Source organism: Trichogramma pretiosum, unplaced genomic scaffold, assembly GCF_000599845.2.
Source record: "Trichogramma pretiosum strain Unisexual culture from Peru unplaced genomic scaffold, Tpre_2.0 scaffold1, whole genome shotgun sequence".
NCBI lineage: Eukaryota > Metazoa > Arthropoda > Insecta > Hymenoptera > Trichogrammatidae > Trichogramma > Trichogramma pretiosum.
The window spans coordinates 3929427-3956604 of NW_019641703.1; the positions used below are offsets into that span (position 1 = coordinate 3929427).

Consider the following 27178-nt stretch of genomic DNA (forward strand, 5'->3'; position numbering starts at 1 on the left):
AAACAGGCACACAAAAGAGATATATATATCTTTGAGCCTGCAGCAATACAGTACATAATGATATTACAAACGTGATATGTTTTTATTGCACTCTGTCCTTATTGCAATTTACAATAATACATGCAGTTTTTGAGGTGACGCTTTGAATGCATTAAACGTATAAAGTTTACAAATATTTAAGCAAAATTCACCGATTCCTGGACGTTGTTGATCCTATCACACAGCTTAATCATGGAGAAAGCAGAAATATTCTAGAAAGATTTAAGAAAATTATCTGTAATTACTCAGCATTGATGTACCGTACGTTTTGAAGGAATATAATATTCATTGACTTATTGACCGGAAAATAATTCGAACGATCAAAGGTCAAATTTTGTGCGAAAAATTTTACATCATATTATTTCTCATTCCATCGGAGTTTAAGAGAAAAGGAACGAAAAAATCTCGAGCGCGCACGTATTCGTTGATTTTTTTGACATTTAATAATATGTAAATCTGACGAGCCGCGGTGTACCACGTGTGCCGCATTTAAACAGCTATCTGCGCGTCTGTAAAAATCTTTTGTCTTTTCTAACGCGCGTATCGGCTTTGCTGCAGACCCCTGGATACGAGCAGCTGAAAGCTTCATGAGCGATGACGATTCGTTACATTCTCGAAGCGTATATATATTATTACATCTGCAGGTACACATCCGAATTTATAATAATTATAAATGTGCTGAAATTAATTTTGTGCTTTTTCTTCGGCACAGTTGAAAATTTTAATCGTAATTCTGGCTCTGGATCAAAATGCTTATATTAAACAGCCGCATTAAATTCGAAAAAAACGTGAAAATGCGATCATCTCCTTATGTACCTCAAGGCATCGATCGCAGAAGTCGAGCATTCGTTATATATGTATGCTCGAAATGATACATATCGTTCATCGTTATTCGATCAGATCGAATGTGCGCGTCCGCGAAGAGTGCATCGTGCTGCTGCTCCTCGACCTCGTGCGAATTTCAACTCTATAAGTACTATAGATCCACTTTCGTTATACATGCTGTGCATCGACAGTAGAAGAAAAAAAAAGGAGGGAGGTAAGTAAAAAGCCTGGATATTTTGCGCGCTATACTACACGATAAATATATTCAGATTTTAATATTTAGATTTGCCATGTAGTCTAGATATTTATAGTTTATAAGTAGTGTAAATACTCGAGTTGTTCTCTTACTCGCTCGAGTACGTACGTATACTATATATAGTCTAATTCTCGTCGTGGCGGCAGCGGGCAGACAGGCAGCGAATGACGCGCGCGCAGAAACGGCGCGCGACTCCGCTGCTGCTGCTGCTGTATTCTGCTGGTGGCGGCTACGTCGACGGCGGCGGCGGCAACGGAGAGCCTTTGAAAATCGAGTGGGGGATGCTGCACGTACGTATGTGTGTTAGCCCGCCGCGCCGTATTATAAGGCACATATAGACGGACTGCAAAGCTATCGCTAAAGCTTCAACATTTATACGTGTACACGTAAATATAAATACGTATTCTAAGCAAAAGCTACGTGCAGTTATGTAAAAACGAGCCCGAAAGAGAAGACGTACAATACTTGTGTACGCGCGCGCGGCGAGTAGAGCTTGCAAGCGCGCTCGCGCGCCTTTTCGTAGTAGTGGTGGATAGTAGTGGTGGTGCTACTGCTACTGCTACTGCTGCACTGGTGGTGCGCGCGCGGGGCCAGGCACACACGTCTACACACACACACACATAGACAGTTGAACACTGACACGAGGCGAGCATAGCGAGAGCCAGCAGTAGCGAGCACAAAACGAGAGTCTTGTGTGTCTAGTCAATCCAAGGCTAGCCAGCAGTTCGCAAGTACAACGATCCGCGCGCGCGTGAAGAGTCGATTTTTGGCCTGTCGCGTGCACGCGGCCCCCCGTCGTTATTACATTATATTATTATCATTGCTACAGCTCGTACTGGTGTGCGCGTGGAAAAATACAAAAAAAAAAAAAATCTAATCGAGTGCGCTCGAGTTTCTTTTTTTAAGTTGTTCTCGTTGTGTTGTTTGTGCGCAAAAAAAAGCTTCCGTTGTATTACCATATGATCCGGTGATACAAACATAAGTGTGGAAAAAACAATTTCGCTCGAAGGGACTCTTTGTCAGGATCGTTTTATACATACGTATACCCAGCCTGCTGCAGCAGTCGGCGGATCGTCCACGTGGATAAGAAAATAAAAAAAATAAATAAATAAGCCAAAATGGAAAAAAGCAAAAGTGCCGTTTCACAAGCCAGGGGGGCTCTGGTGAAAGCGATGTATCTGGCGCTCTTCGTCGCGGCGGTCTCGCCACAGTTCGGTAGGTCCATGTGCGAGCGGAGCTTTTATACTCACGTATAGATATAAGTGGGTAGCTGCACGTCCCACGTGTTCTCGTAGGGCGTTCGACTTGTCTCGCTCTGCAAGCGCGATAAGTGTACCGCGATTCTGGAGTAAGAAGTAAAAATGGAAATAAAAAAATGAACGAGATCTGTCGTTATTCATAGCTCGATGAACTCGACGACTCGAGTGTGTGTTTCGAGGGGAGGAAAAACAGCGAAATTTTCAAGTTACATCGTATACAAAAGCTCTCGATATCAATCGCAGTTCCATAATACACGATTGCACGGCTATTGTTATACTCGTCGCGAGCTCTCGTGTCGATGCTCCGTCATAATTACTAAATTATCTATCGCGCGCTGCATTTCTCTCTCGCTCTCTTTATATACCTCGAAATAAATGACATTTCGATGCATTACCTCGGTACGCTGTGCACCGTGTCTCTCTATCTACCGCGTCATTCATTCATAAGCGCGCGACGCGCGTTTATATACTGCGCTGCACTCGAGTTCGATATGTCGGTACGCTATATAGCGCACAGACGCGAGCCCGGGATCCGAAAGCTTTATTCATAAAAACAGCCGAGTGGAAATTGCCCTGCTATATGCGTTATATACACGCGTGCCGTTTCAATTTACTCGCTCTTTCTCCGACTCTCTCTATCTCGTTTCTTTCTCGTACACACGAACACGACGCACGCTCGCGAGTTTGACAGATACTTTCGGAATATACGAAGGCGCGGGGGGAAAGAAGGAGGAGGAGGTTGAAAAATGAAAAATAAAAAGCGCAGGAATTTTCTAGCCAATTTCGCTCTTTCGCCTAGCTGCAGTGCTTTGATCGCCTTGTGCAGAGAGAATCTAATATCGCGCAGCTCGCGTATATAACACGCGCTTACGCGAGCTCGCTGAGATCGAGCTTTTGTCGTGTATACGAGGACATAGACTTTCATCGGCGAGTTTCTTTTACGCATCAAATTTAATTTTTCTTTTTTCTTTTTGGATGTTTGGTCTTTGACTTAGTTCGGATGTACATATATAACGTAATCGTCCAAGTAGACGCGACGACGCGCCGATGAGCATCGCGGCAATTGCGTAACACTGCAGATCATTTTGTATGCCACGCTCTCATTTATCGCAAATTTTCTTGAAGCATGACTTTATTTCACACATGCTTCGCTATATACGCGGAGATAAAGTAGCTACTGCTCGCAATACGCGTCCGAAGATCCACGCTAAATCTCCATATACTCGTATTAAATATAGATTATCATTTTAAAAATAGACAGACGACGAATATAGAGCAGTGGCGCGAGAGAGCGGAAAACACGCACACGTGGTCGTGTAATGCACCAAAATACGTAATACTCACACACACGTAGTAGGAACGCGACTTGCGCGCGAGAAATCTTAAAGCAGTTACTGCTACTGCTGCTGTTGCTTTTTTTTCTACCCAGACGCGGGGAAATTAAGTACATTATGCTCTCGAATTAAACACGTAAATTACGTTTGGAACGCTCTCTCGTGCACTTGATTTGCATTTGATTCGTTTTCGTTTGCTGCATACGTGCGAGAGCGCGCTATATAAAGAGCATAACAAGTTGAACTTGTTTTATTTAAAAACTGCACACGAACGACGCGAAAAGAAAAATGAACAGCGTTATAATTATAATTAATAGGACGCGAGCATCGGACTTTTTAATTAGTTCGAATCTTCGGTAAAAATATAGAAAAGATTTTAATCAGTTAACACACAATAATCATATGTTGTTCGCTCTTTATGATATTGTGTAATTCGGATCCTCAGAACTTACCACCTTAGTAGAAATGCTTATTATTAATAATAATCTAAAGAACAAAAAAAGATAATTCGAAATTTTTTGAAATACATAATTATCATTGATTGGATTGTTTTTGACATTTTTTTTCTAGCCATTACGTGGCAAATATTAGACAATTGAACTGTTTGAAAAAATTTAGACCAGTTCACAACCACTTCAACCGTGATATAATGTTACTTTAACTATTCACCGTTAGATGGCGAGTACCTGTAAACATGCAAAACTGCAAGTGGCAAAGTAAAAATAATTGTATAAGTAAAGAAAAATTAAGCCACTTTATCTTTAAAAGATTCACCCTTTTGGCTAATTGTACACGTCAAGTACGGATGGCCCTTTTACGTCCAAGAAACTTCTTCGGCGACCAAAAACAAGCCGAAAAATGTCGAGCATAATTTCTACTCAGGGCAATTACACGCTCGTTAATTAAACGATCAAATCGTTTTCTCGCGTGCCGTTCTACATACACTCGCATTTTCATAATACGCGGCATTTAAAAAGTTAAAATCAACGGATAAAGCGCCAAGCTAATCCGTTTATATTATTATACTCGCGCGCGGTTACATCATATTATCGAGCTCGATATATAGGTATACCAATATAAATGGAACTTTGGCGCTCGCGTGTATAATAATATACAATCGATGCTTTAGCCATCGCGGCGCGTGTGCGACGCCTTTGTATTTGCGTGCGCTGCGCGCTACGAGAACTCGGAAATTGTATTATTATTGTACGTATACATCGATATACTGGATCGCGCGGACTTTTTGTTCGATCGGCGCTCGGGCAATCGACGTCCCTATTATAGAGGTACATACCGTATACACTGTTGTGCCTAAAATACATCAAAGAGCTATCCGAGCGCAGGCGCGTTTGTTCCGCGTACATATCGTGCGTACATCATCGTGGGCGATCCGTGTGGGTTATCACGAAAACCGAGAAAAATTTTTCGCGAACGTAGCGTATGATATACACATGTATGTACGTATGATCGTGTGCGTACGCTATGAAATTCGGAGCCAAGTTTCAGAAATACGATATAGCACGACGTTGAGCTGGTTATTATTATTATTTTTTTTTTTTGCTTCTCATCTTCTATATACGTTACATTATATGTACACAATTTCATCGTATATAGAACTCGTGTTCGGGATAAAGGGCGAACTATTATGTAGCGGCGTTAATGAGCCGGTTAAAATTACTACTGCGCGCGTCAGGCCGAGGCGAAGTTCGGGACTTTATAATACACAAGTGCACTCAGCGCGCAAGTTATAACAATCTCGTGCTCCGTCGTTTTGCGCGCGCTTCTATGCCTTCGTAAAGTTTTGAAGCGTTATAAATAAGTTACAAGCCTTATTATATGTATCGCGTTAACCAGTGCAGTGCGGCTGATTGCGATTGTTATACGATCGTCTCACCTATGGAGAGAAACGCGAGATTTCGTGAAATTGAAAACCGATCGTCGAAAATTATTGTATTATCATCGAAGCACTATGTACGCATTTTCGACCGCGCGAAAGCTCGACTTCGCGAATGGCGTCACATTAAATTATATAAATAGTCGCGAGTCGAGGCCGCTGTGCAGATCTACACATGGTATATATAACGAGCGTGACGACCGACGCTTTGCGCGCGGCTGGATTTATATATCTGCCGCCGAGATCTTTCTCTCCCCCAAATCGACACTTTACAGACGCTCGAGCTGCTGCTCACGGGGTCAACGAGCACAAAAAAAAGCGAAGCAAGCAAAGCATCTTATCTCCGCTGCCGCCGCGGCGCGATAAAAAGTTAGTCAGCTAGCTTTTACTCGGTGCAGTGTGCTTATAACCGCGTCGTATTGCAAAAGGATATGATCTTTGAACGCGCGAGCGCAATATTAAGCCATCTAATAAAAGACTAATCTCATGAAGCATGCACACGCGACGCAGTGGTGGTGCGCGACCCGGCGTCGGCGGCCGCGACGACGAGCTTTTGTGTACGATGTCAGTCACCCGCGCGCTCCAAAAAGGTACAACCCCGTGTGTGTGTGGCTGGGTGGGTGGTGCAGATTCGCACGCGAGGCTTTTCCACACGCGCTTATAACACTAACGTATTATGTAGAGGATATATAGGGATATATAGGAGCGCGAGCGAGCGAGCGAGCTGCCGTTTATTCTTGAAACATAAATGAGCGAGCTTGCAAGCTCTGTACTCAAAATTCAGCGTACGGTATTCCAACGAGGCGTCGTGTGCTGCAGGTACCTATATACGTACGTACACGCGCGCGCGCGGGCGCCAACTCGTCGACCCAAAACGTGAATTAACAAACGTACAATCATGCAATTTAGCAGCGTCGGTAGTGACGACGGCAGTGATGTAATAATTTGGTGCGATGCTGCCACACAGTCCTACATTACAATGGACGTGGCAGACACTGCGCGGCGTATGTACATTATACACCTACTGCCGATGTTCATCATAATGGCATGCGTACGCCTCATGGAGTACATGTATGTGTGTGTGTGTGTGTGTGTGCCCGTGACATTGTCCTTTGTAGCATAAACGATTGTATGTGAAAAGGCTGTTGCTGCTGCTGCTGCTGCTGCAATTCCGCGAGTCGAGTCGCGCGCGCTCGAGTGCACGATTATTATTACATTCGTCATTATATGCATAAAGCTCGGGCGGCGCGCACATAGTCACGACAACAATCGCGACGACGATTTTCCACGTTGTACTCGCTGCGACTTGGCTGCGTGGTACAATACCATCGTCAACGTCGTCGTAGTCGTCGTCGTGGACGAGCTAGCTATATAGGCTATATCGCGGCGCATCGTACGCGGAAGCCAGCTGAAAACTCGAGCAGCGCGTATACATAATAGAAATTGTATCATCGTGCGTGCACTGCACCGCTAGTCTGCATACACACACAAAAGAGACGCGAGTTTACGTAAGCGGATTGCGCTCGATTTCCTTCGATTTTCCATTCGACGCGCGTGCGTGCGTGTGTGTGTGTGTGTAAGCAGTGCAATGCAGTACAACGCGGCAATTGATAACAATAATACAATTCGCTTTGCACGCGCTATATACACAACGAACGTGTAGCCGTTTGATCGCAATTGTATGCGGTTACTTATGATATATAAATCGATCGGATCGGCACGCTTACACGTCACGGAAAATCGGATGTACTCGTATACGTGCCGTGTGTGCTGCGTGCGCTTCGGCGGACCGGAAAATCAGATCTAATGCGATAAATCGAGTATATATGATCATCTCCGGGTGGGTGTAACGATTAACCCATCAAACATTTGCAGAATACTGTTCAATGATACCTTTCATGATGAAGAAAGAGCCGAAGCTCGAGCAAATTAAATATTGGATATTATATCGATTTAATTTTTTTTAATTCTAATTTAACTGTGGATAAAGGAATATTTGATCAACAAATTATGTTTCGAAAAGCACTTAAAATTTGAAGGAAATCGTGCCTTTTTATACAGTTATTTTGACTTTACCACTTGCAGTTTTACATATAAAGGTACAGTCGACATCTTGTGGTAGAGGCTTGAAGTAGCAGTACCTTGTATAAAGTAGTCGAAAATTGATTTAAATTTTTTGAAAGCAATTAAATGCTTATTTACAATGCAAAATCAAACGAATTAATGTTCATAAGCTCGGAAATATTTTAAATGGTCTTATTTTTGGTAATTTCTACCGGAGAGTCAATTGCGTGCGATCTTTACACGAGATCGGCATTATTATTTATATACAACGTTCTAATGCACATTATATACACACACATATAAAAAGTGGCAAAGCGTTTATACACAATTTGCAAAGGTGCACGGCCCGCTCGCTCGTATTATATATGTTATTTATAGCGTAGATGCACCTTTATACCTCCTCGAGAAGTGCTACAAGTGCACTCGGGCTCGATCTTTACAGCTGCTATACGTATGTACGGCGTACATTGTACGCATATTGCTTTGTACAGTATATACGGAATAGGTGTGTGGGTGTGCGCGCAGCAACGAACGGTGTATTGTATATATTCCACTGGCAGCCGCTGCTAACACCCAAAGCCTTAGAAAAGACATACCTATATGCTGCACATAATGAACTGCTCTGTAATATACTCGCGCTTCTGCTTGTAGGCGATGTTGATAATGGTGATGATGATGATCTCGATGCGTAAATTGTATACGTATCAATGTATAACGCGCTTACCTTTTAAATTTTCAAAAATCGTGATCACGGCTATTAATTGTTTTACCCTTTTTCTCGAGCCTGACGTAGAGAGATCTAAGAAACTTTTCCAATTCACGCTCGCCAAGTTCTTGATCGTAACCGCTTTATCATATCGCGACTGTGAAAGTCGTGTGAACTCTTTCATACAGTATACAGCAACTTTGGTCAGCTGCGCGGGTCCCTTTGAGAGTACCTTACGCGTATATACATACCGAAGCGCTCCCGAGAGCAACAGGTATATGCATACGTAATACGCGGAGAGGCTGACAGAGAGAGAGAGAGAGAGAGAGGATGTGTGATCCCACGCGTATGCTGCGCGCGCGTGCGACTGAATTCGAACGACAAAAATCGATATTCACAATATCATCCCATATACGCGCGGAGGATGCTGTTCGTTATACGTAATAATTGTGTCGGGATATTTTGCGTATATTGCGACCTGTATTTAACTACGACGACGACGACGAAAACAGCGAGAAAAAAAAAGCCCTAGCAAAGCCCTAATAGCGCACCCGATGTAGCTATATGAGATAGTGGCAGCAGCAGCAGCAACAGCCCTCGCGCGCACCGGAAGCCACATACACACTTACACCCACACGATCTTTCCAAGTGGACGCGCGGATGGCTGCGAAATTTTGCTCGATAAATAGAGCTATATGCTGTGACACACTTGTGACGGAACCTCGAGAGCTCAGCTGCTGCTGCTGCCAATGCCGATCGCATCCGTAGACTCCGATAGACGTTTCACGCATCGCACTCGATTATGTATTGTACGCGTTCGAATATAAATGTACCCCCCTTTTGCAGGAAACGATCGATTCGGAATTTGGCATCGGTCTACCGTATTCACATACTATATATAGTAGGAAATAGTGTACCCACGCGGCTGATTTGCTTTTGTACACGTATTGCGTAATTTCTAACTCGCTGGATAACGTACTAAAAGCGCTTTATGAGACATACGCTTTCGATGAAAAATTTTCTCAAGAAAATCGAAAAACGGTCGCGCAGTATGATAGAAATTCTAGCGACATTAACGATGATCTAATAACCAGAAAATTACCATTTAAAATTTTTTTAAATACATTGCCATTAATTGGCTCGTATTCGGAGATTGAACCAATGCAATTACATGTTAAAACTATTAGAAGCGGATTTTAAATGACCTCAAAGTGATAAATTGCCCGATTCGAAAAATTTAGTTTTCAATCGCTTTCAGCGTCCACCGCTAGATGGCGAGTGTCTTTACCTATAAATCAGCAAGTGGTAAAGTAAAAATAAATGTATATAAGTAATGTAACTAAATTGATATATAATAATGGCAAAATGCATGACACTATTGCTACATTCGTAATTTACTATTATTAAAAGGATAGGTAATAACAATAGCGCTCAAATGTAAGACAATGATACAACAAATTTGCGTATGTTGAGAGTTATACATTGTGGGTTGTACATATATCCGAACGCTCTTGCGTTCGATTCGATCGCGATTTACGTGACCGCAACCGAATCGTGTATTGATTTTCTTTCTTCGTCTTCGTGTTTATACATAAGCGCGTACGTCAATATACTCGGACCGCGTGTATCCTTCACTATATAGCGTCAGCTTTTCGTGTTTATATATTACGATTTCGTGTCTCGGGCCATCTGTATCTAGCCACGTTTTTCTCGTTCTAGCGACGAGCATTATTTGTATGTATATATATAAAACGAATCGATCGACTTTTTGTAGCTTTCTCATCTAAAAGTCGACTCGTTTCTTCTCTCTATCTCTCGCGGCGTAAATGATATAAAGGGAATTTGTCAATTATTCAAACGAGCGCTAGCTGTAATGACAAGTATATAAGGCCGGTGACGGTTATTATTAGATGAAGAAACTTGGTTAAGGATTTTCGCCATGTCGACGAATAGTAAGCGCGAGTGCGCTGAAAATTTTCATAATAGTATTTAAAAAGGAAAAAAAAAAGGATCGATCGAACGAGTGCGTTGAACTTTTATCGATTTTTTCTCATTCATGATTTATTCAACGCGTTGCACGAGCGTCTTAAATAGCTCTTTCTATTTTCAAAGTTTATTATCTTATGCGCCGTTTATAATTAATTTTATCATCACTTTGTAAGTTCGCACTTCCACGGCACGGATAATGAATGATCGTTCGGGAAGAACGGCCAGGGCTGCATAACAATCGCAAAAATCGAATCAATATTCTAGATACGCGAAAAAAACAATGAAGACAATACATATTTGGCACATTTTCGTTTTCATATTAGAAATCATCAACATGAACTAGAACCATTGAACTACTGAACTATTGAACAAGAACTAACCATTTAAAATTTTTGTACTTTTACAATGACGTTAAAAATATGAAGCACATTTTTAATAAATTAAAAATGACAATCTAGCTGTTTCTAAAAATTTAAACAAGTTTTTAACCACTTTGATATACGACAATGTTACTTTAAACATCTACCGCTAGATGGCAAATAGCTTTATAAGTAAATCTGCAAGTGGCAAAGTGAAAATAATCGTATAAGTCAACATCATTATTTTCATAATGATGGATAATTATTTTAACTCAAACATTGTATACTGACAACTAAGAGCATACAATTTTGTATGAAAAAAAATTTTGACGTTTGCTATTTCATTAAAAGAACTATATTATATCTGATCTGTCTTTCTGCGCGCGAAAAGAAGGTATCAATTGTCGAGAAAATGAAGAAAAAAAAGGAGGAAAACTAGAGTAAAAAAAACAACAAAGACCTCTGCGCTAAGGAGCGCACCGCGCGATCGAGAGCGCGAGACGTAGACTGGGAAATTTTATATATATTTTTGCGATAAAAGAACGGTATATGTATCCGCGAGAAATTGGTGGGTTTCGATTTTTTTTCTCGTACCTCTCTAGATATTTTTCAGAAATGGGGAAGAGACGTATCATTGTTCTCTGTTCTTGAAGCACAAGAAGATTCGTTATAGGAGCCAGCACATCCCATACAGAAGCTCGCGTTCTTTTTTATTTTTTACCTTTCCTCTCGTTCTCGGGCAACGCGCACACAAACGCGGATCGTTAAAGGACTTTTCTCGCGCATCGAAAATGATTCTGTGGCAAAAGCGGATGTATGAAATTTGTCTTTTCGTGCTGACCGCTTAATTTTCCATCCCTTCGTCTCTCTCTCTCTCTACCTCCGCCTCGAAACTTACTCTCTATCTCTCTCGTCGACAAAAGTTTCCGCATCTGCGACTTCCGCACACCACGGGCCGTGCGCGATCCGATCGTTGGCAGCTGCTGCTGCTGCTGCTGCGCTGTAATTCGTCGAGGGGGAGAGTTACATTCAAGAAATCAATGACTGCGTGCGAACGCAGAAGTTACGTTGAATTTTCCACCTCTACATCGTTACACACATAGATATTTTCCGTACTCGAAAAAGTTCAATGTACTCTCCAGGTAACTTTGACTATTCGAAATTACATCGCTGTGGTACAGCTAGATCCACAGAGAAGAACCCTTTCAGCTGGTTTCGGTCGATTTTGGCCCTCGGCCCACTTGTCAAAAGAACTTGTACTTACTTTGTTCTATACGGAGAAAGATTAATTCGTCTTAATCGTTTTACATACCAGCGAACCTTTTAATTCTCCTCAAATTAATATTCGCTCGTATTCGCATTCGCATATTGTGTCGAACACCTGTGCCCACCGCTTAATTTTCAATTATTAAAGTCGTGCGTGCGAACGAATTCATTCGATGCGCTGTAAATTTATATCCGCACGCGCAAACGATAGAATATTTTTCTCGCTCTCTAGAATATGAACAAAAAAAGTAATGACTAAAGAGTACCCAGCATACCCGCGTAATATTCCAATTCGTTGCGGCTGGCGAATTAAACGGCTTCGACACGCGAGCAATTAATATTCCTTTGTCTCGGCGTATTATATCCCTTACGCGCGCTCCTATGTATAAGTACGTTATATAGTAGGGCCAAAGAAACATTTATCATTGATAAATTACTATGGTATATTATCTATGCATGGCGGCGATACTTGTGGTGTACGCATACACATTCGTCAAAATATATATATCAAAGTGTAGATATAAATCGTCTCTTTAACTATCGCGTCTCGAGTCTAGAGCTGCAAAAATCTCGTTCGCGTTCTCCGAGCTCGCAATGTGCAGCTGCGGTTTAACTTGGAGCGTACACACACGAAACGAAACGAAAAAAAAAGAAAAGAAAAAGAAAAAGAAGCGAGTAGAGTAATAAACGCGAGTAATAGAGCCACGTCCCGCAGGGTAAAACAATAATTGGCAGCCAAGAGGGAGAGAGAGAGAGAGAGAGAGGGAAGTGCAACGAAGATAAAGGCGAGTGAAGCCCCGTTATGGCTACACGGAACCCCGGCTAGCTATATAGAGTGTATACAGCGCGACTACCATCATGGATGTATAGCGCAGTAGACGTTACACAGCTCTAGATACTTCTTGTCTCGTTATCGGAATGCGTTACACACGCACACACACATACACCTACACACGGCGGAACAGCAGTGGCAGCAACGAGAGCTCCGCGACGAAGCTAACCACTCTCGGGTCTTCTTCGTTTCCATTTGTCTCTTTGCTCGCTCTCTCTCGCTCGCTCACTCCGCAAGCTCGTTCGAGAGTTCATGCCTCTCTCGTGCACGGCACAGCGAGTACAGCGCACACCTCGGTCATGACTTTTTCTATACGTATAGCAGCTATATACGTGTATTTCTCTTTTTTTCCGAGCGGCGCGCAGTATACAGTGGTTACCGTATAATACATCGTAACGGGCGCGTAATACGCTCCTCTCTTTACTTACTTTTTTCTTCTCCTTTTTCTTTTCTCTCTTTCTTTTCATTATATGGAGATATTTAATTTGTCGTCTTGGCCGTCGTCACAAGATCAAATAATATAAAAGCCCCGAGTACTGTCTCGTGCACGCCGATCTTTGATTTTTCGCATCTCGATCATGAGAGGAGCTGCATTTTCTCTGTCTCTCTCTTCCTTTTGTCCTTCCGCGTTATATTTTTATTTCATTTCTGGCTTATTTATTTCCGCGCGACAGCGTCAACAACTTGTTGAAGCATACAGAGCATCGAGCGCCGCCGCGCATCCTCGTCTCGAAATCGAATACAATATTCATGCGATGTTTATCGCGATGCGCTCGGAGCTTGCTTGAAAGCTCCTGTATACCCGCGTTTTCATTCATAATTTTGCGCGAACGGAGTAAGCGCGAGAGCGAGCCTCTTTGAGAGGAAAATAGCCCGCTTTATTATAGATATATGGGCTATTCCACAACAGGTGTTGCAGGCCCAAAAAATGAAGTTGAAACTAACCATTTACTCTTCAAGAACACAATGAAAAATGAAAATCCTGAAGGGCACAGCCCCCTAGGTCCAACCCTTATGGATCTACAGGGGCTCAAAGTTGGATTTTCATGGTATGAGGATATTCTGCTTCTTACTCTGCTTTTCTGGGTGGACATAAGAAAAAATTTTTAAACCATGTTTTTTCATGTAAAATTTGATGTAGAATTCAAATCTGTACTCAGATGAGACATTAATAACCTCAAAACCCCTTGAAATAGAAAGTATGGTGTAATAGGACATAAATGTCAAAAAAAAAATATGTTCGTATACCTCAAATCAGCCCATATTGTAATATGTTCATCGATACACCAAAATACAACTTCTGATAAAGTTTGGTAACTGAGTCTCCATTACAGATCATTATGTAGCTTTTGAAAGCCCAAAAAACATGGTTTTTTCCTCATTTTCCATGTTTTTTGCCTCTTCGCTAGCTACCAAATTGTCTGTAATGGAGACTCAGTTACCAAACTTTATCAGAAGTTGTATTTTGGTGTATCGATGAACATATTACAATATGGGCTGATTTGAGGTATACGAACATATTTTTTTTTTGACATTTATGTCCTATTACACCATACTTTCTATTTCAAGGGGTTTTGAGGTTATTAATGTCTCATCTGAGTACAGATTTGAATTCTACATCAAATTTTACATGAAAAAACATGGTTTAAAAATTTTTTCTTATGTCCCCCCAGAAAAGCAGAGTAAGAAGCAGAATATCCTCATACCATGAAAATCCAACTTTGAGCCCCTGTAGATCCATAAGGGTTGGACCTAGGGGGCTGTGCCCTTCAGGATTTTCATTTTTCATTGTGTTCTTGAAGAGTAAATGGTTAGTTTCAACTTCATTTTTTTGGCCTGCAACACCTGTTGTGGAATAGCCCATATACATTAGAGGGCTTAGAAAATTCGATCTGCAGCCGCTGCCGCCGGAGAGAGAGAGAGAGAGAGAGAGTGAGTGCATGTGAACATTATTATAGATACAGGACAGAGAGAGGCACTTAACCTTGTGCTCGCTCGGCGCATACAGTCACTGACGCTAACCGCAGTCGTGTGTCGTACACAGAGGAAATTCCAGAGTAGCGATCGCGCACACTTGTACATCGTATAAAGTATGCAAAAAAGGGCTACGTGTGCGCGGGTGATGTTTGCGAGTTTGAGCAAAGAAAGAGACTCTTGCCGCGGGGGGAGGAGGAGAAAAGAGTTATACCCATTGCTCGCTCTTTCTCTCTTCGCGTTTCCTCCGAGCAGCACACGCGAGCAGAGGCAGGCATCCCCCCGAGAAAAGAGAGAGGGTTGACCGAGATATCGAGCGACCCACTTTCCCTCTCGCTCGTCTCGCTCGACCCGGTACATTGCAGCTCACACACACACATACACGCGTACATATAAGCACGCCAGGCAAGCTCAGCCGGTGCATTACGTGTACGCGAACACATGCACTTGTATGCAGCAGCAGCAACATAAGCGAATCGTCATAAGCTGTTTTCTTTTTTTCTCTCTCTCTTTTTTTTTAGTGCCGCTGCTGCTGCTGCCTCTTTTCCTTATATTCACGCTACGTAGAACTTTCCGATGATGATTTTCGCCTCGACGGCAATTTTTCTACTAGCGCGCGCGCGTGAGACGTGCTACCGTTTCAACTGCCAACTATAACGCGTCCTTCGACATCGCGTACAGAGGCAAATAGTTTTCCTTTTTCCTTCCTCTTTTTTTTCGCAGCTGCGTTTCGCCAGTAGCATATATACTCGACCCCTTTCGCCTCTCGCCCGGCAGCACTATATACGCACGCAATATTACGTACCTGCTGCACGAGACGCGCGTTTCGACGCGGTGATTTCGTCCGATATATAATATACATCGGACGAGATTTTCACGAAGAAATTATCGATGATCGAACGCGTTTCATAAGCGGTACTCCATTATTTTTAACGATTTTACACGCGCACGGTGACGAGTGGAAAATTTATACAACCATATAGTCGCTTAAACGACGCGCAAATAGACAAACGTACGCGAACGCGCGCATGGAAAAAAAGGTAATTTATCAGGGGGATCTAAAATTGTTCAACTTTCGTGCAATTTTAGATATAGAGCTCTTAAATTGACTTATACGCGCTCGCGAGCGCGCGTGCACGCTTCAAGCTCGCCCCCCCTCTAAATTTTATGACTCTTTTTCACGAAGATAAGTAGGACGATTCGAGCCTCCTTCTTTACGCGCCGCGTCCCGTCGTTTTTTCTTCTTCTTTACGACCTCCTCGCCGATGTATCATTCAAGTTGGAAAATTTATAGGAAAAATTTTACCATCGACGCGAGTGTGTGCGCGCGTGCAGAAAAGCGTATAATAAGAATTTTTAACGTGTAGCAGCAGTAGCCGTAGCAGCATCAGCTCTGTACTCGAATGCATTAAGCGCGAGCGCGTCTGATCGAACTCGTGTCATGTCTACTTGGATGCAATTGCACGGCGCGAGCTGTGTACGCCCATCAATTATTCGACGGATTAACGTTTTTTTTCGCTCTGTCTTTCTCTTCCTCGTTCGCTCGAATTTAGCGTTCATTTATTTGCTAACTATGTACGCTTGTAAATAATGGGTAACGATCGATCCGCGCGAGCTGCGAAATCAAAAAATACCCTCGAGCGTCAATGTTTCAGCTCGGAGGGAATAAAAATAAAATTGTTCGCCAATTTAGAGCCTCTCTTTCTATCCCTCTCACTTGCCACAGGCTTATAATCGGAATGCAGCTCTAAACTATCGATTAAACTTTGCGCAGTACGATGAGCGATTGCGTGCCGCGCTACACATAGGTGTGCGTGCGTGTTGGTGTATGTGTGAGCGAAAAAGAGAAGAAGAAAGAAAAAGCTGCCAACTATATCTTGAAAATCGAATTCAGCAAACGCTGATCGATTAACACTCGAAACGCTGGCAACCTTGAAACCAGATTGTACTTGAATATATAGAAAATTAAAAATTTTAAATTATATTTTTTTTGTTCCTCTTCTCGCGCGCTCACATCCTAAAACGAGCTTTTAAAGCTCCCGAGCTTTGCGGAAAGCTCAGAGGTGTACACACCCACACACGAGCTTTCTCGCTGTCCCCGAGGCGTTTAATGCACCGAAGCGCGTGTAAACAGCTGCTGTTACATTTACATTGTATACCGTCATACAAGGTGCACGTGTACGCATATAGACACACGAGCTTCGCGACGTAGTCAACAACAGAGCCCATTTGGCAAAGCCTGCGCACGTACAGTACACAACGGCGACAGCAGCAGCAGCAGCACGCGAGCCACTTTTATATAAACGCGAGCTGTTGTTTTTCGCGCGCACTCGCGAGCCCATTGTTCGCAATTGCAAAAGTTGCACGTGAAACTGCCCCGCAGGTGTTGTACCTCTTTTTTTCTCTTCTTTGCGCACTTCTTTGTCCTCGTCTCTCTCTTCTCGCTCTCGACTTTTCACGCGACCCGTCGCAACAACGACTTTTCACTCTCTCTCTCTACTCTCTACTCTTGCTCTGTATTGAGTATACTTTACGAGAGCACATGCGTTTATCCGTGCACTTATGTTCGAGTGAAGAGAGAAAAAAAGAGAATGAGAGAGAGAAAAAAGTGCCCGGATGAATCTTCGGTTGATTGCGAAGTCGTTGTCGTGGATATTTTTAACTTGTCGCAGGTCGTCGACTCTCGACGATGAACTTCGAGTGCGCACTCCAAGACAAGAAAAGCTCGAGTTTATCGCGCGGATCCGAACAAAAAGGTGCTTTATATAAATGTAACTGCAAATGCATGAATGCATTATTGCCCTTTAATTGTATCTTCGGTTGTATTTTTCGTGTTCGAGAAAATACAGTCATTTATCGCAGTCTTTGGGCTTCGTCCTGCACTTGGACTGTTTATAGGAATGTTTAACATTAATCGAGGCCTCATAATCGAAAATGTTCACTGAAACGGTTTTAAAATAAATTACCATTAATTTCATTGATTTTATTGTGAATTCATTGTTTCAAAACATTTAGTTCAGTTTTCGGTCACTCGAAAATACACTACTTTGAACATTCACCGGTAGATGGCCAGCTCCTTCATCTATAAATCTGCAAGTGGCAAAGTCAAAGTAATTGTATAAGTCAATGCTCGAAGAAATAGGCACCTATAAACAAAAAAAATTTTTTTTTTCATTTCAATTATTGAAATTTCATACTTACTTTTATACTTACGTCAATCTAATTTTACGGTGTAGTTTTATCGCGCCATCGTCGCTGCCGCTGTTGTTGTTGTATCGTCGCATCGCTACTATTCTCGTTTATAGTGCACAGCATTCGTCCCTTTCTCTCCGCCACGTCGAATTTCACGGTTTTATTTCCGTTTCGTCTTTTATGTACGCGTGCAGCCGCGCGAACCACGGCAGCAGCGACATAATTATCGCGTACATTCATCGCTCATCATAAGCAACTGCGCGACGGGGGCTACAGTCGTGACTGGTGCGGGTATTATAACGGTGCTGCATTGGCGTATAAGGCGACGACGATGCCCTCAGCAGAAGCAGAAGCAGCAGTAACAGCAGGTCGCGAACCGATGAAACCCGCCGCTCTAGCTCTTCGACCTCGTTCCAAATGGATTATTTTGCATGCATCGGAGCGGAGAGCGTGTGTGTACATCGTCGTACACACTGTCTAGGCAATTCGCGTACTCGCGAGCTTTCGTTTACACACAAAGACGCGCGCACAAGTATTAATATACATTATTGTCTTAATCGTTAAAAATGGAGAAAGAAACGGAGGGAGCAAAAAAAAGCTGCGCTTCTAGCTACTTCAGTGGATATACAACACCTACGAAACCTAGAAGATTTTAGCTAAATAAGTCTATTTTATCTGTTTATACTGCATAAATTCGTTGCAGTTCACTGCAGAGTCAACAAACGTAAACACACACGCACGTATAGCGAGCGATATTTTTGTCTGAAAATATCTGTTTGCGCGAGGATATATCATGCTTCGCATGGGATCGTTCATCGTTGAAAATAATTTTACAAAAAAGTTGACGAAATGCAAATCCCGTTAAAAACGGTTCGCAGATTGCTCCCGCGCTGTCAATGAAGCTGCGAATCACCGAATAATATCGATTCTTTCGACTCATTGTTTCGTTTTTTTTTTGTTCGTCCATACACGCCGAACTGGCTAACGATTTCTTTGGCAATAAGCGCAAGTCTGTCCATTACGTAACGTCGAAAATTTGGCTCGAGCTTGCGTCGTTCTCGAGCAAATGTGCAACTGTTACATACTCGAGCTTGATGTGTATATATGAATCAAGGTCGCCGCGACGTACTCGCGGTGGGGAGTAGCATAGTAGAAGCAGCAGCAGCAGCAGCAGTAGTAATAGAGCCAAGGGGGTGTGGGTGGTTATATACATACCCATGATACGCTATATATACGTATGAGTGCTCCGGAGCGCCGCACATATATATTACACATAGTACAACTCATACTGGTCGAAGAACCCGCGCGCACCGTGCGAGACCTTGACATTTTCCGTGCCTGACTAGTCGCTATTAGGTTATATACATAGGTGTATGTACGAGCTTGCGAGCTTGCAGCACCGCACACACAATCACACGTGGCATGTTTTTTGTGTTTGTACGTGTATATGGCGCAAGCGATAATCGCGCAAGATCGTTACGCTTTTGTATACACACACAGCGGTCGTTATAAGGCGTGAAAAAGCTAACGTACACGTTTAACGTGTAATAGCCGCGAGCGTGTTTTATCCAAAAGTTTCTCTCCGACCGACCCTATTGAAAACTTTTGGGTGCAGCGCGGGGGCGATCGATTTGTAACTACGAGAGTTCGAGAAGATGGAAGAGTCAAAATTTAAACTCGGCCCGCGCCGGTGTAATAAATCGGCGATCGTGCTTGACTACTCTATGTATAGACAATCGATCGTTTTTAACCGAGTTATGCATGCATAAAAAAGCAACGAGGTTCCGACTCGTTGAGGCGTTCAATTTCATTTAAATACATTGTACATTTTCGTATCAACGTCGTTACACCCGAAATCTTTGCGAGCTCTCGATTAATGTTAAAAGCGTGAGCGCGCGCGACACCCGAGACATCGAACGACAAATTTCGTTACTCCAGTCAGCCGCGCCTGCCCACTCTATCTCGTCTGGGTTACTGACACAAGAAGCTTGATTGAATTAAGGTACTCGTTATGTATATCGTGTAAACGGATAACTCTGTATCGATTACGAGCCCTGTATCTCGCTCTGTTGCGAATCAAACGACACGCGACGAAAATTCCAGCAGAAAAAACTTGAGCACACAAGTCATTGTTCAAATTGAAAACCAGTGAATAGTTTCAAGATATTAGAAACCGACATTTACCAAGGGAAATTTATGGAAAGTTTTAAAATAAAAAAGAATGAAAATGTTGATATTCGTATAGAAGCGTTTCTTAAAAATGTTGCATAAAGTTCCACAAGTATAACTGTTCTTTTTTTTCTTTTGTTTACAGCCGAAGGAGTTATATGTTATCAGTGCAACAGCGAGTACGACCCGAGGTGCGGCGATCCCTTCGATCCGTACAGCCTCGGCACGGTCAATTGCAGCTTTCAGCCGCGTCTCGAGCATCTCAATCATCTCGAGCCCACGCTCTGTCGAAAAATCACTCAGAAAGGTATATTATATATATAATACAAGCCTAGTTCGATCTGCCGATGCAGAGGGAGAGAGAAACAGAATGCGAAGCGAATTGTCTTGACAGCTCGACTCAAGCTTCGATCCTTCAACGCTTTCATCTCCCTCTCTCTCTCTCTCTTTCTCGAACGATATACGTATACAACGTGAAAGGCAAGCGCCAACGCGTCTATACACTCGACGTTTCATCGGCAGCTTTGCAGTCCGAGACACACAGAGAGACGAGAGATTCGGATGGAGGATAATTAATACAGGCGTACATACACACGTTTTACTCCAGAGAGACTATCTGGATATCTATAGCTGCTTGATATCTACACGATTAATTTGCCGCGCTCGAGCTTGCGAAGATCCTCGCCTCCTCTCTGCTGCGAGAGAGAGCTTTAGCCGTCGACTTTTCTTGCGCGCGTACGCAAGCTAGAGCGAGACTTAGGAAACTGAAGTAATTGCAACGCGTTGCGAGCATAGTGCACAGACGTATAAATCATCTTTACTAATTACCTAGATGGCAAATTGATTGCTAAAATGCGCGAACACACATATACCATATGCGAAATTCGTACGTCTGAATCGTACTATATGCATTTCCATTATTCCGGAGGAGTAATCGATCGTTATAAATGTAATCAACGAATGGGCTCTGGACCGCAGTCGCTACATATACGATCATTAACGATTAATTTACGCTTCTGGGAGTGAGAGAGAGAAAGACAGCCAAAGTCGCATGATATTTTATTCAGAAAAACGTATACGATCGAGTCGCGTCCGCTTTTACAGCTCGTGCCATCGTCCATCCGTCCATCCATTCGTGCAGTGCACTAGAAATGATTATAAGTGCTTGTGTGTGGTACACTGCTAACAGCTTTGATAGTATGCTCACTTTAATAATAACTTCTTTTTGTACCGAGTGCGTACCAATACCTCAGAATCGTTTTGAGAAATCTCTAAATTATCATTCGCAGTAGCAGTCCCCAAGTTAAAATTAAATGGTCTTATAAAATACTACTATGTATTATGTGATATGTATTTAAAAACTTGATTAAACTGATGGTTTTGCCAATAAATTTTATAGTGCCTTATTATATGGCATACTTGATCAAACGAAATTTTTTTTTTAATATTTCAAATCATTTTTTCAAAAAACAAGCCCTTGTTGCGCAAATTTATTGGATCAATTTGCACGAGATTCGTTTCAATGAAGATTCAAGCTCAGTATCACTACAGAGAGCGTATAGACGAACGAGTGAGTAATAATTATGCTGATTAAAATAAATGTTGACGGAGACTCATTTTTCATTATGGCATTTTTATGTTCGCCTATAGGAATTTTTACAATATATTCAATGATACTTTTCCAAAAATTGGATCTTTTATGAAAACAAAGTTTATTAAAATTTAGAATGCAATCTATTTCTGAAATATTTTAGTTGTACACATTTTTTATTCGAATAACATGGAGAGTCTGCTGCATAACACCAGACATTACAAAAATAACGAAAATATGCTTATGATTATCATGAGCTTTGGATTGTAGTTGCCAAGCAAATATTATATAAATCTTGGTTCTCTAGCACATCAAGGACCATATCACAGCAGAGAAGCGGCAGTCGTTTATGTGTAATCTCATAAAAACAATCCAGTGCCCAGCTCCGAAAAAATCTCCTCGATAATTTCTCGCACAGATGTAAAGCACAAGTTTCTTCATATCTTTCTGAGAGCCTAGAACATTTTTGCGACCATGCGAACTCGCAGTAATCTTTTAATGTGAGTTGTTTAGCCGCCTCTTTGGGTTGTAGCTGCATCACGTCGTAGAGCGACAGACTCGGAATAACCATTATCTTTTTAACTTCTGCTTCGAACTTCTCGTAACAAGATTTTTCAAGATCCATCGACTTGTCCTCGAACAGTTTGCATTCAGCAAAAAATTTCATGATCTTCAAGGCGTCGCTTCGGTCCAATTCGTATCCTCTTTTTTCAAGACTTTCAACAAAGACTAGAATGCGAGACGCTAATTTCAATTTCATATTGCTACTTTCATAATCCACGGATACATTCATATCAGGAAAAACAAAATTGGACAGATCAGCGCCATGATCCAAGAGTACATCAGCCTGATCCAGCGAAAGACGCGCCACGGCTAATTGTAGCGGTGTTCGGCCCAACTTGTCTCTAGCATTGACCTGCACTGGATGATATTTTTCATTACTGTGCTCGAAAAACATCAACGCCAATTTTTCATTGTCACCGGAAAGATTGCAAATAAAGTGCAGAGGTGTCGAGCCATCATTTTTGGCTAAATTTGGATCGGAGCCTCTCCTCAGTAATAGTTCGACCACCCTATTGTCGTAGCCAATCACAGCATAGTGTAGGGCTGTCTGACCCAACTTGTTCTGGGCGTTGATGTGCAGTGGATGATATTTTTTGTCGCTGAGCTCGAATAACATCTTTAACAATTCGATATTATCGTTCATACTATTGCAAAACATGTGCAAAGCTGTCCATCCCGCCTCATTGGCTATATTCGGATTGGCGCCTCTTCTTAGCAGCTGTTCGACCATACCTTCGTTCCAGCGAGCCACAGAGTAGTGTAGCGGTGTATATCCCCACTCGTCCTGAGCGTTGACCTGTACCGGATGGTATTTTTCCTCGCTGAGCTCGAATATCATCTTCAACAATTTGACCTTAAGGCTACCTTTGTAGTGACTGTCGCAAATTCTGTGCAAAGGGGTCATTCCGTCCTTATTGACTGCAGTCGAATTGGCGCCTCTTGGCAGCAGCAATCGTAGCATTTTCTTGCCATTCGAATACAGATCCAGAGCCAAGTGCAGTGGTGAATCACCTGTTTCTGGTACGAGGCAATTGGGATCAACTTGGCCGAGCTCGAGAAATTTCTTCACTATGTCATCCAAGCCATAACTGCACGCCACGTGGAAATGCGTTAATCCAAATTCATCGGTGTAATTAACGTCAAATCTGTTATATATGTTGAAAAGTTTGCTGACGAGAACCCTGTAGTCTTCTGTATCTTTTCCAAAAGAATGATGCAGTGCTGTAGTGCGACGTGGCAATGGCTTGCCGTATTTATCAACGTAGGGCTCGTCTTGGTAGCCGGTTCGGATAACAAAGTCGATAAATGGACTTGGAATCCCATTTTTACGGTATTTCATTTCCTCCAAGACGAGCATATCAATTTCTTCCCTTCGGAAAATGTCCCGTAAATTCGGAAGTAGGTCTGCCCAATTTTCGATCAAATCATAAAGTTGACGAAGAAATTCACGTCGTTCCTCTTCGACCTCCCATGTGACATTTTCACGCATAGCTTTCAATTTTATTATGTTGTCTTGGCTAAAACGACGACGTTTAAAATCATGGTATTCGGGCGTATCTATTGAATAGTAACGAATTTGCTTATTTTCGTCAATCTTGTACATTGTTTTCAGCACTCACATACACAACACACGGTCACTTGTAATTTAAGATATTTTTCAATTTTTTCACGAAAATCACGTGTTAATTCAGTCGTCGCGATCTTTACTTCTTCACTTTAATGCGTCGTGACGTGGACTGACCATACATAGCACTCTACCTACATATAGTGAAAGAGAAAGTAAAAAATACGTTGGACGAAGCTAAAAAAGATACACAGTAGTAGCGCGAGCCGTGTGTAGGCGTAGTGAAAGTATACTTCAAAAAAAAAATTCAAGACTCGAGCGACGCACGCGCATATGCTCGCTGGAGATTCGTCATCAGTTTTACGTATTTCATATGAATTAAGGATGCAACAGTCCGAATCAAAAGTTTGACCGTGGCGGCGCCGATTGTATAGACCCGTGTTCTATCCCATGGCAGATTGTGAATCACGCGATTACTTCTTTACCTACATTTTTTTGACTACATGGTTCTTGCAGCTCTCTATGCAACGACCAGCCCAGTGTTTGGAAAAAATATTTGGAATTATGAATAATAATTTATGAATAATATCAGTAATTCATTAATAAAGTGTACATTATTGTACCATGACAATCAGAGTAAACAATATTTTTTCCTGGTTAGAGCTGTCCTTATACGCTTTATAATCATTCAAGAAAAATTGTATACAACACTTAAAAAAAAGAAACAGAGGGACGTAGAAAACAAAAATAAAACAAAATTGACTTTAAAATATTCTGGAATGTTTAAAGATTTTTACTCAAAATTACTCATCATATCTTTGCAAGAAAATAGGATGAAGAAAAAAAAAACTTTACCGCATAAAGTACTGCTTATCGTATAAGAAAGTAGCCAAACCGTAAGAAACCCTCGCTTCGCGTGTATACGCGCGCTACATGAAATTTCAATAAAAACTAAAAAGAAACGGTCAAAGTTCGTCTCTTTAAATTTCGCGAGTTTCGACGTGTATGCTTTAAGTATCGTTATGTGCATATGTGTGCATGTGTGTGAGTGTCTGCGTGCGTCTACATACGTAGCCAGCCAAGTGCACCGCTGGCTGGGGCGGTCGTGGCGCATATTATACTTATACGTATATATCCCGACCAGTACTGCCGACTGTCTCTCTCTCTCTCTCTCTCTCTCTCTCTCTTCGCTCTAGTGCTGTATACTTACTCCCTGCATTGCGACGGCCTCGAACCTTACGTAACTTTTAGCTTCGATTTGTGCTTATTTTTTTTTCTCTCCCTCTCTATATCTTTCACCGATAGCTTGGAGACGAGCTCGAACTCGCGCGCGCGCGCGTGCATAATTCATACGCGCGAAAACAAACTTTGGGAAAAACATAAGTCTGCGTCGACAACAACTCTGTCCGATCGTGTTTTTCCGAGTCTCTCACCGTGTCTCGAGGATTTAAATCATCGCGGCCGTTTGAAAACTCGTAAGCTCGCGCGATACAAGTCGCGTTTGCATACACGTAAATAGCTCGAAGTAAATTAACAAGATGCATTTATAAATTGCAGTTTATGCACCCGCGCGCGGGGCTCGTACTGTACACAAGTATAGGACACGGCGTGCCGCGCGTGCAATCGCGAATTCAGAGTAATGCACAGCACGTGTACTTTGTACTTATACACACGTATTACAGACATTGTCAGCGTCGTAATTTTCGGTCTATAAATAGATGCGGAGCTTTCGTGCCTCCTTAGGAGTCGTTCCCTCTGGGGAGTATAATAGAATGTATAGCCTCAATTATACCGACTTCTATATGCACTATTGTACAGTTACATAAGCCATGTACAGAGCAGCGGCAACGGCAGCAAGTCGTTTCGAGAGGGTCGATCGAACTTTTGCGGAATGATTTCGCTGCAAGCTCTACTTAACACGCGCATCTGACACATACATATACGATATCTCTCATTTTTGTGTATTTGTTTTCCAGTTTACGGGCAGGATCGAGTCGTGCGCGGCTGCGGCTTCGTCACGGACGAGAAGGCCGACGACAAGGCCTGCCTCATGAGGACCGGCACGCACGACGTACGAGCCCACTACTGCTCGTGCACCACCGATCTCTGCAACGGCGCCGAGTCATTCGTGGCAGGCTCGGCGATCCAGCGCTACGGTCTGATCGGGGCCAGCCTGACGCTGCTGCTGCTGGTGACGCTTCCGTCGTCGTCGTCGTTGTCGTCGTTTTGTAATTTCAACTGAGGAGGTAAGATTATTTTTAAACGACTCGCGAGGCTCCAATAATAGTCGATTCGCGATATGGATATACTCGAAATAAACTTTTCGTCGGAGAGTCAGGATATGATGTATTAAAACAGCGCATCCGTATTAGCTGTCAAATCCTTCGCGATATATTCTCATTTTTAAAAAAGGGCAAGAGATGATATGGTTGATTCTCCCGAAATCTGCTTTTTCGGGTATGGAAAACGAAAAAATGGTGAAAATTTTTGTGTCATATTGAACGGCGCGAACTAGTTTACCCTTTTTTAAACCAGAAAATATGAATAATTATTGAATCTGGGGCTTTGAGATTTCGTTTTACGAAAACTATGTCCGATTTTATGCTTAAAATTGACTATTTTCGGTTACGGAGGTGACATACACGGAGGTGACAAATCGCTGCTTTGATCAACTATGTAAGAAAAATAAGAAACGCACAAAATTTTCCGCACAACCCGAAATTTGGTCATGGAAAACGAGTCTTTTGACGGGGCGAGCGGTTAAAAAGAATGATCATAGCTCGAGATATTCATGTCCACGGAGGTGACCGTTTTTTTGACACACGTGAATTTTCCAATAGAATAATTATCGCAGCATCGATAAAATGTAAAATTTGAACCCGCAACCTACACCAATCGAAAGCTGGGCTATAATACTTGTTCGATTTCAAATAAAGAGTGAAATTCATCTCTTTTATATATTTTGTTTTTTGCCTAGCAACCAAAAACTCAAGAGAAAGAAGAAATAATAATAATTCTCATTCTCCAGGTTACTACGCGAGAGTGAAGAGCACTTTAACTTTTTCTCTCTCGTTTTCAATCTTAATTGATTGGTTGTAAAACTTAATCATCAATTTGATTAAGATTAAGCTCTCAAATGAGCAACAATTGTATTTAATTGAACAAATAAATGTGAGTTTCTTCCGGATTCATTTTTTTTCTTACTTAAAATCAGTGTTTCAATTTTATTACTAATAAATTGTTTAAATTCCCTTCAAAAATCACGAGGTCGCTTAGCCAAACTAAGGAACTCGACGCTACA

The 27178-nt window shown here is 42.2% G+C and overlaps 1 protein-coding gene across 1 annotated transcript in view; it reads left to right on the plus strand.

The window, feature by feature from the left end:
- Positions 1-1788: 1788 nt before the first annotated feature.
- The window catches only part of LOC106656817, a 33034-nt gene continuing 7644 nt past the window's right edge, over positions 1789-27178 (plus strand). The window contains exons 1-3 of the mRNA XM_014377972.2: positions 1789-2335; positions 20304-20465; positions 25854-26123. Of these exons, the coding sequence (XP_014233458.1) occupies positions 2239-2335; positions 20304-20465; positions 25854-26119 (525 nt within the window). The 5' untranslated portion in view covers positions 1789-2238 and the 3' untranslated portion in view covers positions 26120-26123. The remainder of the gene's footprint in view (positions 2336-20303; positions 20466-25853; positions 26124-27178) is intronic.